The sequence below is a fragment of the Triturus cristatus genome, chromosome 4_1, assembly GCF_964204655.1.
Source record: "Triturus cristatus chromosome 4_1, aTriCri1.1, whole genome shotgun sequence".
NCBI classification, from domain to species: Eukaryota; Metazoa; Chordata; class Amphibia; order Caudata; family Salamandridae; genus Triturus; species Triturus cristatus.
This window is the reverse complement of record NC_140585.1, coordinates 731,867,904-731,882,088: the sequence shown is the minus strand read 5'-3', so window position 1 is coordinate 731,882,088 and position 14,185 is coordinate 731,867,904. Positions and strand designations below refer to the sequence as shown.

The 14,185-nt window shown below is 46.8% G+C and overlaps 1 protein-coding gene across 1 annotated transcript in view; it reads left to right on the top strand.

Moving 5' to 3' along the window:
- The window catches only part of WASHC4 (WASH complex subunit 4), a 987,939-nt gene that overhangs the window by 37,690 nt on the left and 936,064 nt on the right, over positions 1-14,185 (top strand). The window contains exon 2 of the mRNA XM_085653223.1: positions 9,879-10,018. Within this exon, the coding sequence (XP_085509349.1) occupies positions 9,879-10,018 (140 nt within the window). The remainder of the gene's footprint in view (positions 1-9,878; positions 10,019-14,185) is intronic.

Here is a 14,185-nt window from a genome sequence, read left to right as displayed (position 1 = left end):
TCCATATCTGGTGGCGACAGCAACTGATATATTCGTGAATATTGAAACTGCTGACACTCGGGTGTCTCCCCCTGATAGACTATATAATATAGTCATTCACATTGAAGGTGACATACAACGTACAATTCAAGGTTTTTTTGGGGATAATCTGACCACTACCTATGATATTCTGTTGGCGGAGGCAGATTGGCCCCCGGCTTTCGTTTTAGATGCTCCTAGAGGGGAGGAGGTAATCCTCCCGTCCTTTGCGCACACAGTGCCTAAGGTCCTAGCTAAAAAGCACGCCGGGAAATTGGCTCAGGTGCAAGCACCTGCGTTATATCAAAATCAGGTTGGCTGGGATAAAATGTCTCCGGGCCATGAGATTCCGTTGCGGACTACGCCCCAACCTCAACCCCAATACCCCATGCGTCGCGAAGCTAGACCTCACGTTGCGTCGATCCTTGAACAATTGGAATATCAAGGAGTTATCAAAACATGTGTGTCACCTATGAATAATCCCTTGTTCACTGTGACGAAGCCTGACGGGTCGTACCGCCTAGTTTTGGATTACCGGCACCTAAACTCTCATTGCCGGACCTGTGCAGTACAGAACACCCACAGTTCGGCTCTCGTCGATTGTCTCGTGAGAAAAAGGTTTAAAACCACACTTGACATTTCCAATGGCTTTTACAGCCAAAACCTGTCCTCTCTTAGTAGTGAGTGGACGGCATTCACCTCTGGTGGCAAACAAAAACAATTCAAAAGATTACCAATGGGCTATAATGACAGCCCGGGAGTCTTTGCCGCTCGGGTGGTCTCCCTCTTAGAGGGTATAGACCCGGATGCGTTCTCTTATGTGGATGACATTTATCTCACAGATGACGAGTTGGACCCGCATCTCCGTCGCGTTGATCGGATTATTGTTTTGTTTGCAGACTTCGGTTACAAATTCAACTTTGCGAAGTCACACATTGCGGAATATACAGTGTTGTTCTTGGGGTACGAACTCAACAATGACGGTCGATGTTGGACCCGGCCTCGTGGCGTGGTCCTGGCCCCCTTTTCAGGCCGACCGGGGACCCCTTCACCCCTCGGGGTCCCCCCTGGATTGTACACATCTACCCACACCAGCCAACGTGACCCGGCCTTCCCCCAGCCGCGGCCCCAGCGAAACCCCGACATCGAGGCACCAAGATCCGGCCAGGGGGCACCACGTGACCAATCCCCCGATCCCGGAGGAGGGGAGTGTCGATGGGACCCCCTACCATCCCCCAACGCCTGGGTGCAACCGCTCTCCGGCCTCCCTGGGCACTGGCGCCTCTCCCGCTGGGTGTCTGGCCTCTCCCAGCCCGGCCTCTCCGCCCCCTCCGGACACAAGGGTCCGGACATCAAAGGGCTCCAGACCTATATCTGGGGCGAACCCGCTCCAGGACAGTAGTTGTATCCTGGAGTCGAGAGCCCTGCTGATCGGATCGCGGCTGACCCTACGGAGAAAAGACTCTTATCTGGACCTGTACCTCGAGCCCTGCGGACTGCGTCGCGGCTCCACCTTGCTGAGAACAAGACCCTCACGGAAACATCGGAGCCCTGCTGACGCCGTCGCGGCCCAACCTCGCTGAACGACCATCGGAGCCCTGCTGACGCCGTCGCGGCCCAACCTCGCTGAACGACCATCGGAGCCCTGCTGACTTTGTCGCGGCTCGAGCTAGTGGAACTGACCCACCGAGCCCTGCTGACTTCATCGCGGCTCAACCTCTTCGGGCTGCCCTTGTGTCCGGCACCCGACGTTCCAACTCCCGGAGCCCCTCCCAGCTGGAGGCTTAATACCTGGGCGCAGGGTACCCCCGTACCAGGCTGAAACTGAGACTGTCCCGCTACCCCTTCCCCACAAAGACATTGAGACTCTCTTGCGGATCCCTCGATCCACCTGTACATATTGCCAAAGAAACCTACGATAATTACTGATAAAGATATATGAGAACTGATACTCGTGTCGAGTCCTGTGTGGTGGTGTTACTGGGCTAGTACGATTATAGGGGAAGGACCTCTCCTCGGAGGCTTCTCAGCGGCGCTCGGCTACTTCCTTGCAGTAAGGAGGCCCACTGGGTGGTCCCGCCGACTCCCCAGCGGTCCGCCTTCTAACAGTCGAGGATTGGCTCCGCACTTTCTAGAGAAGTGCGCATGCCTCCGTGCTCCTACTTCACTGAAGAAATTACAATCCCTGCTGGGTTTTTTGAATTTCGGTCGAACTTACATCCCAGCGTATCAAGCCGCTTTACGCCTTGTTACAACCTACTTTTTCCAAATCTTGTTGGCTGCCAGAGCATTCAGCTATATTGCAGTTATTGTAAGCTGATCTTCTTGCTTCTAAATACTTACTGACACGTGATAACCACACTAACCTGGTCATAAGAATAGTGCCCGGCGCAGTTGGTTTCACATACTTAACGTTCAATGAGGGCGACACCGTCCCCATTGCTTACAAATCTCACTTGTACACTTCAGCTGAACTGCATTTTTCCGCTGTCGAGAAGGTTCTGACGGCGGTGCAGATGGCGATTCTGAAAGAACGAGCGCTGTCGCAAGGAAAACGCATGTTGGTAACACCCTATCCTGCCCTTGAGGCGGTGACAAAAGCAAGTGTACCGAATTCTAAAGCTTTGCATTCAAGGTGGATACAATGGGCGACTTCCTTGACCTCGCCGGACGTCACTTTTATTTTTGACGCGGCACTTCAGACTCAGGAGTTTTTGCAGGATGAATTCGTTCATCCGGCTCCTCTGTCCTTGCGCCTGCTCGAGGATTACCATTGTGTCATATACACTGACGGTTCTGCGCAACCCGCAACTGGATCAAAGCACGCCTATTCAGCGGCTTGCGCAATTGTAGTTGGTACTTTCGTAAATGGTGACTTCCAGTCCGATGTCGTGCATACGCAGTCATTGGGTGATTGTACCGCTCAGTTGGCGGAGCTTCGTGCTCTGGTGCTTGCACTGGAGTGTGCTGATCCCCGAGTCACTACTCTTATAGTGAGTGACTCCTTTTATTGTGTTCAATCTTACAACGACAATCTACATTTTTGGTCTCAGAATGACTACCATGATTCCAAAGGTAGCACTATTAAGCATAAACTGCTTAGGGTTCGAGTGGCAGATCTTAAAGAACGTCTGCCTCTCGTGAATGTAATTCACACTCTTGGTCACCAACGAGTTGGTGTCCATGCTGTCGGCAACAGCCTAGCTGACGAGGCAGCAAAAACAGCAGTGGCGACATATTTAGTAGCAGCAGTTACAAGATCCAAAAGTAAGATTGATGATGACATCTTGGCAGCTATTGCTGCTACAGAGCAGGGAACGAAGCCACCAAGAGGTTTCCCTGCTGTTACCATTATCGCTTAAGTCCTGATAAAGTCCCATTAGTGAGGATTAATGACGTTGGTGACAGATTGATTCCCAACGCGGACTGCAGACCTTCTTTGATATTAGCGGCTCACGAGGGCATGGCGTCCGCGCATGCCGGCGTTGCAGCTACTGTATCTCTGCTACAACAACGTTACTGGTGGTGCGGTTTGTACAAACAGGCCAGAGCTTATGTTCTTAATTGCGACATTTGCCAGCAGATTAAACCTTCAACTGCGGCGCGCCCACCACAAACTCAGTTGTACATATCTAATAAACCAATGGGTTGTGTTTATTTAGATCATTGCGGTCCTTTTACCTCTGATACTGCGTACAAATACATTTTGGTTGCAGTTGATTCGTGCACACGTTTTCTGTGGGTGTGGCCACAAAGGAGTGCTGATTCTCGCACTGTCATAAAAGATTTGTGTGTCTTTGTTGGGAGTTTTGCATGTGGTACCTTTCATTCTGATCAGGGCCCGGCGTTCGCCTCTAAGGCGTACAAAGAGGCCATGAGAAATTTGGGGGTCCAAGTCAAATTTTCGTCTCCATACCGGCCTGAGGGTAATAGTGTAGTGGAGCAAATGAACCGTGACTTAAAGCAATCTTTGACAGCCAGAGTTTTAGGTACCGGCCGGAACTGGCTAGCCCACTTGTATGACGTGCAACGTGCACTTAATAATCTCCCTAGAAGGTCTCTGGGTGGGTGGACCCCATACATGATGCTCTTTGGTGTTCGAATGTTTGTTCCAGACCTTAATGGTCTAGACATGGCGGCGTCAGCCGCACCCTTTGACGTAGATGAACACTGTGCTGTCTTGCAGAATCTTCAAGAAGCCAGAGACAGTCTAGCGAAAGAGCACGTACCCTCCTCATCTGATGCTGAACTTCAGATTCCGGTAGTCGGCTGGCTACCTCGAGTTGGTGATCTGGTCCGTGAGAAGGTGGAGAACAAGGAGGAGTTCGGCCCCTCTTATCGTGCACCGGTTCCAGTGCTTGGAGTGCAGGGTACTAGAACAGTCATTTTACCTCCACTTCCTGGTCGAAAGGATAACAGGTACATTTCGATTGACAATGTCAAACTACAGCGAGTGGCCGATTCTTCTTAGTATGACTCCGGCGGTTTCCTGCCCTTCGATGCTGAGAAATTCTGTTGTGGCCCGAGCTTCTGACACAGTGCCTGATGTTGCCATTGAGATGCATGCCGTTACTGGTCTCTTGTTGCCACAAACGCCTAGTGGTGTGCTTGAAGAAGTTGAGTATGCTTATCCTGCGGATGTTACCTTACCTATTTTACAATCCACCACAGTTGCCCTCTCACAAGACTCTTTTGATTCTCATTCATTGACTTCCATTGCCCCGTCCAGAGTTTCAATTTTTGTGGCTTGGTTCAAAAGACATTTTTTAATACCCCCTTGGACTTGCATTTCGCTGGTGCTCATATGTGTGTTTTTGTTTATGTCCATTGGCTTTGTGGTAGTGTCTTTTAGACTTATCAATGGACACTACCTGAAAGAAAGATCAACGATTCGACTAATTAATGGAACTTTGGCCCCCCACTCCTCATCACACATTATGAAGAGGGACCAGACTTTTGTGAACATTACTGCCTGGCCTGTACGTGATGGGATCGCTTGGGATGCCGTTAAATTTCAAATTCATGGCCCCACTGAAGTAATTAATGTGCCAAATGTATTTCGTGTTTCTATGGGTGATGTCGTTAAGCAGAACATTCATTCAGATGACTGGGATGTTCAGGCCATAGAAGCACTGTTTTCTGATTTGAAATATTATGCTGCATTTGATGCTGAGGATTTGTATTTAGATACTGCTAATTATGATGAGCAATTTTGTTATCAACATTATGGCACGCATTTCCTACACAAAGCAAATACGTTTAGAAATTTTGTAAATTTTACGCAGTGGGAACACTGCCCCGCCCCTAGGATGGGCAGCTCTGCCACGTTAGTGGAAAAGTTCACTTATTTTTCTGATTTTAGTGTGTCCAATCCGGCCTCCTTTTATTTTAAAGTTGCGCCTGAGTCTGCTTCTAAAGTTAGACTGACACACACCAAATTGTTGTATTCCAAGTCCTTTATGGACGAGTTGGCAATTTGGCGGGTATGATCTGTGGAAAGCTACTGTCGATCTTAAATCGGTTTGGGGCTCCAAACGATGGCAAGTACAGGGAACAGAAGCTTTGCATCGTGCCTGTCTCATCCCGAATCACATGTTATTTTTAAATTCGTCCATTTTTCAGACCACCTGTTTTGGATTGGCTACTTCTAAAAGATTAAATTCTCCCTCGGTTCCGGATCTGGGTGCTTATCCCAATTGGGGTAATCATACGGATCTATCCCTTGCTATGTTGCAGACACAGGTTTCCAACACGACCTTCAATATTTCTGAATTGAATCCGGAAGGGTGGTTGGTGTGGCAAACGAGTTCGGACTCCTGTCAACATCGGTTTCTGGATTTAAAGCAGGGGTATACACAGGTTCGTGTAGACCCCCGTTTTGAATCTTCTCACACTGTAACTACCTACTCAGTAGGGAAGTTATGCCAGTCTTGGCTGCAACATTCCACTTTAGCGTCTGTTAAATTTCATTTAGCACGATTAAATGACAAAATAGATTTGAATGATTTTGTTAAGGGTCCTGCAGTTGGCAGGCCCAAACGATGGGTGTATGCTGTTTATAACGAAGTTTGGAAGTTATCACAAATTGAGGCTGCATCCAGATTACGTGCTATTGATCAAGCCAATGTGGAAAAAGTGTTGGCTGTAATAGATAATAGTATTAACACCCTATCTTCTAGAATTCATACCGTAGATAATATTGTATCGTCTGTGGTAGACATTGTGCAGGATGATTTGTCTGTATTGTATCATGGTCAAAATCAGTTGCGCTCTATAATGCAGTTTGCATGGACGTTGCAAACTTTAAAGGCTGGGAAGGTCCCTTGGGATTACATGAATACTTCATCTTTGTTCCTCCCTTTTAATTTAACTGCAAAACAGCAGTTCATGTCCATGAAAGATGCTACATATGCATTACTACACATTGAAAAGTTAGAACCTTTGCCTTTCTCTGTTGCTGAATTGAATTCTGCTGTGTGGCTTGTACATGGGTTGATCACGTTACCGTTTCCCCTGTTTAAGTTTAGTTCGTGCATGAAACATTACAGATACAAACAATTAGGTACTGCCTTCCTGCATGAAGTTTGGTCACTCCCGTTCACATACAGATGTGTGAGGGACGGCAAAGAGGTTTACTTGAAAGGTGAAGAGTGCACTTCCACTCCGGATCAATCTGTTGTGTGTAGGCACATTCAATTGCATGGTGCATGTAATGTGCACGCCGCTAATTTAGCTTGCGTCCTGAAAGGGATTCCTGTGCCAGTTATTACTCCATCTTTTACGCTGCTTGCTAACGGTAGTTATTTGCTGTTAAATAATGAGGCTTGCTGTGGGATTTTAGTGGGAATTCCCTACATAGTGACTGTATCACAGAGAGTAGTTTGCTGTAATAACGTCCTGTTCCCACCCCCGCATGGCCGGCTCGATCTATCCATCTGGCCTTCCATTCCAACCTTGAAAGCAGAGTTCAACAAGATAAGCAGAATAAGGGCTCTATTGTCTCAAAAAGAAGCCGCGTTGACTTCGTCCCGGGAAACATTTGTCCTTCACGTAACTAACGCGCGCACTGAGGTGCAAGCGCTTTTAAATACTGATCTCCCACTTCATGTTGGGACTCTGATTCAGACTATTTTTAATGCCTCGTCAACAAGTGGCATGGCTCATTTATTTAAACCTGTGGGCCCCGGCCTCGTGACCTCTTTTCAAACTATTTTTGGTGTGATCCCAGCCTTTTTTCATTCTATTTTTTCCAGCGTCTTCGGAGGTCTCCCTTTGCTTCTCGCCCTCGTAGCTGGAATACTGTTGTTGATCTGCGCCCTGCGCTATGGATGCACAACTTGCGTCACACGACAACATGTCCCGGCTGCTCCATCTTCGTAACCGGATGCTTGAATACTATGGCACTTTACCACTGGCAACTCTAAACATAGCCTATGGGTTGTCCTTCCGGTTTCCCTACTTTAATTGTGTGCAGCCAGTCTTTCATTGCCTAGATTGTCCATTCCAATGGGCTCTGGATTTGTCTGTCGAACTCTGTGTCTCCTGTCCCGGATTATGATCGGCTAATGAGCCCCTTAGTGGCTCATGAGTTGGACTGTTCTGGCGTCGGGATTATGGCCTTTGGAGCAGCACATGGAGTCCTTGGGAATTGGGACATCGGAACGGCTGCGATTGACTTCTTAGCAAGAAGTTATATTGAAGAACACGCCAGTTGTCCTCGTCTGGTGCTGGAGGCTCCGGTGGTTGAGGAGCATGTATGTTCCTTCCCCGTCCTGGACTGGATGGCAGATAATTTTGCGGAACGTTCCAATGATTTCCTCTTGGAAGCTGTTGCAACTTATTGTGCCTATACATTGATGGATTCACTTTTGTACTTTCATTTCGTCCTACGTCCTTCAATGATGTTTTTTTTAACCTCTACATGGTTTTTTTACTCAGTTTTAACTTTTTTCTTTGTTTTTTTTCTTCGAACTTTTTTCACTTCCCTTATATGGACTTACAGTTCATGCCCTTGGTTCCGTTCTGTCAAACTTGAACTCTGCGTCCTTGCAAGTGCGCCCCTACTGGTTAGTGGTCCGATCAAGGGGGGGTGTAGTGAAGATCGTTATCTACATATGTACAATGCTAAGTTAGCATAACCGCGTTAGATGTTAGAAAGCCATCTTGCCGCTTTTGCTGCCTTTGCACACGACACTGTAGTCACATGTTATTAAATTGAGAAATGCTTACTCGACTTTGCTTCACATGAGAACTGTCTGTTGTTAACATCCCAAACAGTGAGCAGCGACCTTGGTCTGTACACAGTGTAAAAGAAACAGTCTGGGTCGCTAGACGGTGCATGTTGTTGAGTTCCGGTTGATCGGCCCACTAGTTTAGCCATAACACGCACGCAGCTGCAAATACCTGAAAGTCGAGTGCTTTTAATATTGCAGTGTTACATGTTTTCATGACATTCGGAAGAAGAGCGTTCCTAGGAGCTGAGCATAGCTGATCCTGTGATGTGAACTCTCTGAGCTGATCTTTACGGAATGGGGTTCCCCATTCAAGCCTAGAGACCTTTTATTAGTCTAATAATACTATTAGTGTGTTAGAGAAAGGAAGGTGGCTTAGATCCACTGTCATTTTAGTAGGATTACTCCTTTCATTCTCTATGGTATTGTAACTATGCTGATGGTTTTGCTTTTAATCGTTTGTCTGCTAATGTTAGCCAAACTGCTGCATCTTAGGACACGAGGTTTATAAAATAAACTCTTTAAACTTTTACCGTGTCTCTGTTTATTCTGTTGTGGACTGGTACGAGAATAATTACGAAAAGGTATTTCGGATTCCCACCATTCCTGAGAAATATACTAAGTCGCTTGTTCTGGGTTGTCTATACATTGGGACCGCCGAGCTAAACCTCGGATAACGAATGGGACACTGATGCTGGCCGGATGAGGGGTTCTGGGTTCTGAGGTAAGTTTTTGGTACACCGCAATTCACTGAGGGCCTGGGTTCCTGCGCATAGTTCTGCGCGTAAGCAGAATCCCTGCAACAAAAGAAGGTCAAAGACACAGGTAAAAAGACCTGTCCCACCACTACCAATTACAGACTGCCACCACTGCTGGTCTCATGGTATCGGAAGAGTTGATGGTAGTCGTAATCATGAAGGGGTGTCTCTCCAGACCACCGTGACATCTCTGGGCTTCCCTGTCACTAATAAAAAAGGGGGTCCTCACTCTAGGGTCATGGTTATTATGTGCCCTAAGGCCTGAAAAGATGGAAATTACACAAGAGTTACCTTTAGGTATAACTGGCAGCTTGTGGACCTTGTTATTGGAAAAAAAGGGACTTGCCTTACTCTGTTCTAGCCGAAAGCTAAAGTCTACTCTTTTTAAAGTAAAGACATCATATTGTGAATATAATGAATAAAATGAAAAAGTATGAGTTTGTTGTTCCATTTTGATAGTTAACATTTACATTTAAAACTTATCGGTATCAGCAATTGTAAATATGGAGAATTTGTCAGTGCACATCAGGTTTCATGATTAGGTTACATAAGACTGACACCTGACAAACACATTTCATAAGTGAGAGATGTTGTGTACTTAAAAGAAGATAAACAAATAAATATGCATTTTATTATTTACTATATGCATTCTTAAAGAGTATGGTTGATTTTTATACTCAGAGGGACAGTTTATGGAATACATCTGTCTCAAATTGTGTAGTTTCTAATGTTCATTGGGAATCTTCAGTGCACATCATTAAATACACGTCAGTATTTTCGTATTGCAAAAAAAAGTCTACAGCATTTATTTTATAAACTGCATTCTATCAAAAACTGTTTTTGTTTTAAAAAAAAAATGTTTTGTTTTTAGAAATCCATGCTGAAGTTCAGCTTAAGCAATATGGAAAATTTCTTGAGGAATACACTTCTCAACTAAGAAGAATTGAAAATGCCCTAGATGATTCCATCGGAGATGTTTGGGATTTCAATCTTGACCCAATTGCTTTGAAGGTTTGTTTGCATACAGTTTACATAGTCTTGCATAGTTATGTAATTGACCATTATTCAGAAACATATCATGGATTTAAGAGGTCGTGCTATTGTATAAGCTGTTAAGATGATCTTAGTGTCTCCTTATTATATTCATGTTGTAGGTACAAGATACACAAGCTGGTAGGGAAAAGAAGCTAAATGGATCTCTCGCTCGTGCCTCTGTGCCTTCTGCTTTTTGCCCTTTTTTGTCTTTTTGCTTTTCATTCTTTGTTCTTCACTGTTTTTGCTTTTCACACCATGCTTTTTTCACTTTTGTGACTTTTTCAGTCTTTTTTTACTCGTCACTTTCCCTTTGTTCCCTTTTGATCTTTTTACTCTTGACTCTTATGGGCTGTTCTGCATCTCTCTTTGCTCTTTTTGCCTCCCACTCTTGCCAGTCACTCTTTGCTCATTTAGTTTTGTTCACTTTATTACCTTTTTCACTCTTTGCCCTTTTGCCTTGTACCTTTCGCTCTTTCACCCTTAGATCTTTGCACCATGCGATAAATGATCTTCCATGGTTCTCAACACCCCTCACTCAGCAAACATGCCGCAGAGATCTGGGACATGCTGAACAATGATGACCTGGACCTCCTCTTTTTTACCAAAACGTGGATCACTGCTGAGCAGGCTCCCGTCATCACCACTGCCATCCCGGTAGGATACAAGATCGCAAGACAGGATTGTCCGCACAAATCAGGAGGAGAAGTTGCTATAATCTTCAAGGAAACCATCAATTGCACTACTGTAGCAGAGAACACAACCTACTTCATGGAATTCCTACATTTCAAACTGTAAATTTCTGCAACCTACACCCTGAACGGAACCCTCATCTACCAACCTCTGGGACCACAAACCCCTTTCTCCAACAACACTACAGATTTCATCGCCCCCCCCCCCCCCGTCCACCCCCTCACCATCGACTCCAAAACCTACATCCAGCTAAGAGATCGCAACTTCCACCTGGAAACCCAAAACAAATCCAACTCTTTCGCACTCCTCGAGAGCCTAGGAAACCTCGGACTACTTTGCTGGACACACCTTCGACCCTGTCTTTGCGTTATTCCATGACGTTGAAATCACTGGAACCATGTCTCTCACCTAGGTCGATCACACCATCGTCCACTTCAAAATCAACATCTCTTTTTAAACACATTCCACCCACCACCAGCCTGTCCAGACACAATTGGAGCAGCATCTTGAAACCTAACTGGTCCCACACCCTGCGCATGAACCAGCCCAACCCCACTGATGACCACAACAGCAGCATCAAACAGCTTGGCGAGTGGATCACAGAAAGAGCTGATTTCCTGACACACTGTAAACCCAACCAAAAGAGAACCCGGAAGCAGGAAAGCTGGTACACAGAGGGATTCCGCTCAACCAAACAACACTGCAAGCAACTGGAAAGAAGTGTGAGAACAAACCACAAAGAAATGGACAATGACAAGCAGCAGTCGGACGCTACCACCAGCAGAACAGAGAAACCAAAAAGAGGACCCTAGCAGAGTTCCTAGGTAACAGCTCCAGTAGCTGTAAAGAAGTCTTTGCTATTGTCAAAGTCTTCAACACATCAGCATCCACCACTATCAGCATCAGCCTATTGCAGGAACTATGCGATAACCTTTAGGAGTTGATAGCAACAAAACAAAGACATCTACAACAATTTCAACCCTCAACCAAACCCCTTCAGCCTACCCACTAATAACCTTGGAAACACCCTGACATTGAAAATATTCACCACGGAAGAGACAGCCAACATAATGGGAACCATGAGACCCCTTCACGCAAGGGCACCGACAGACCCCTGCCCCCATCACATTTACAACATGTGCGCCTCCCCAGTCAGCAGAGAACATGTCCACATCTTGAACACCTTCATCACCACCACACACTTCTAAAAAAAACCACGGCAGACCCCGCCCACCTAGCGAACTATTGCCCAATCTCTCTGCTACTCTACCTAGTCATGGTCATGGAGAAAGCCATCAACAAGCCACTTGCCCGCTACCTCAACTCATGGCGATTCCTAGAAACCACACAGTCGGGTTTCAGACTCAATCACAGCAACAAGACTGCCTTTATAGCCACAACAGACGACATCAGTATGATCCTCGACTGAGGAAAAACAGCAGCAGTCCTCCTGCTCAACCTCTCATCGGCATGGTCTCCATCTCAGCCCTGATCAGAAGGCTGCATAAAACAGGCAACCATGGACCTGCCCCGAATGGGATCTGCTCCTTCCTCACAGGAAGAACTCAAAAAGTCAGCATGCCACCCTAAACATCGCAAGTCTAGAACCTCATGTATGGAGTCCCCCAATGATCATCTCTCAGTCCAACCCTGTTTAACATTTACATGACCCCAGTGGCCGACTTCATCAGATTGCACCGGTCGTATAAGAACCCGCGACAAAAACAACTTTGTCACCTGCATGACCTCGGTAGTTACATGGATGAGATCCAACTGTCTCAAACTCAACTCTGGCAAAACTGAAGTAGTGATCTTCGGTAGTAAAACATCTGTCTGGGATTCCACCTGGTCGCTGGCAAACCTCTGCTCCACACCTACCACTACCACCCACGCCGGACCCTTAGGAATCACCCTAGATGACAAGCTTGACATGACAGCCCAAGTAAATGCTATAACCTCTATCCTGAGTACGCTGCAAAAAATCTTCAAGTAGCTACCAGAGAACTCTAGGAAAATGGTCACACAGGCCCTGATAACTAGCAGGCTTGACTGCGGCAAAACACTCTATGCAGGAATCACCACACAGCTCCTAAAGAGGCTCTAAACCATCCAATATGCTGCAGCAAGACTCCTCTTCAACCTACCTCGCCGCACCCACATTACCCCACACCTCAAAGAACTTCACTGACTCCTACAGAAACACACTCAGTTCAAACTTCTATACACATACAAAGCATTACATAGCATAGTCCCGCTTACCTCAGCAGCTGCGTACCCTTTCACCAGCTTCCCAGACATCCCTGCTCAGCCAGTCGTTCACTAGCACATGTGCCCCACATACACAAAAACGGAGCCAGACCTCGCACTTTCTCATATATCTCGTCTGATAGAACCCCTTTCAGAGGGCCATGGGGCCGTGTTGGTTGAGGTCTTTTACTCCTGATGTCCAGGAGCCCGACCTACTATGGATCCTGCTCAAATGGGCCACGTACTGCTTCTGCACTTGACTCTCAGTGGTAGCTGTGGTCGAACAGTCAAGTCTCCCTTGTTGGAGATGTAGGTACAGGTCAGTGAACACGACTCATAACTCACAGTGCAGACAGTACGAACAGTAAATCAATGCCCAACCAAATACTTGCTTTTATAAGAAAAAATAGTGTTCAATTCTAATCCTACACATGCAAAGAGATGCGATATTCAAAGGCAACAACACAATCCCCCTTGAGGTCGGGGCTCTAGTAGTTCTCAGGCTAATCGCTGTCCCACCCTCCTTCGTTTAATGTGTACAGGGTTATTCCCCATTCACTGGTGGTCACATAAAGGAATACAAACTATTAGGCCATACTCAAGGGTGCCCTTTTGACTCTTCCGGCTTTAAGTCAAAAGTGTCCATGGTGCCACAACACGTTCAGCAGTGTATCCCCTGGGGCCCCAAGTGTCGGTCTTACCTGCTCCGGCAGTGTGACAGTGTTCAGCTAAGCAGCGAGTACCCTTTCTTTCAGCCCTCACGAGTCTGGATCTTGTATGGCGAAGTTGGCTGCTCGCGATGGACGCAGCCACACCGACAGTGCAGGCTCTTCCTCTTTAGCAGCACTGCTGGTCAGGTTCCAGCAATCAGAGCGGCTTGCTCTCGGTGGATAAAAAAGGTAAGTTGCGCTGCCTCTAGCAAAAAGAGGTTGGGAGGAGTTCGTCAGGCATCAACTGAAGCTCCGGTGAGGATGCAACGTCCTCATTGGCGTCCTGTGACCCTCGGAGAAGCAGTTGAGTGCAGTTGGCAGGCCAGACCTGCAGGTCATGACAGTAATCTTTTTGTATGAGCCACATCCTTAACAGTTGGCCACAGCGATGCTAGCTGCCCCTTCTTGCATATGGAGGTGCCGCGTGGCTCGCTAGCGAGGCGCAGACTCTTTGGGTGGGCGCCCAAGAAAATGGCTCATGCTCCGACCCAATTAA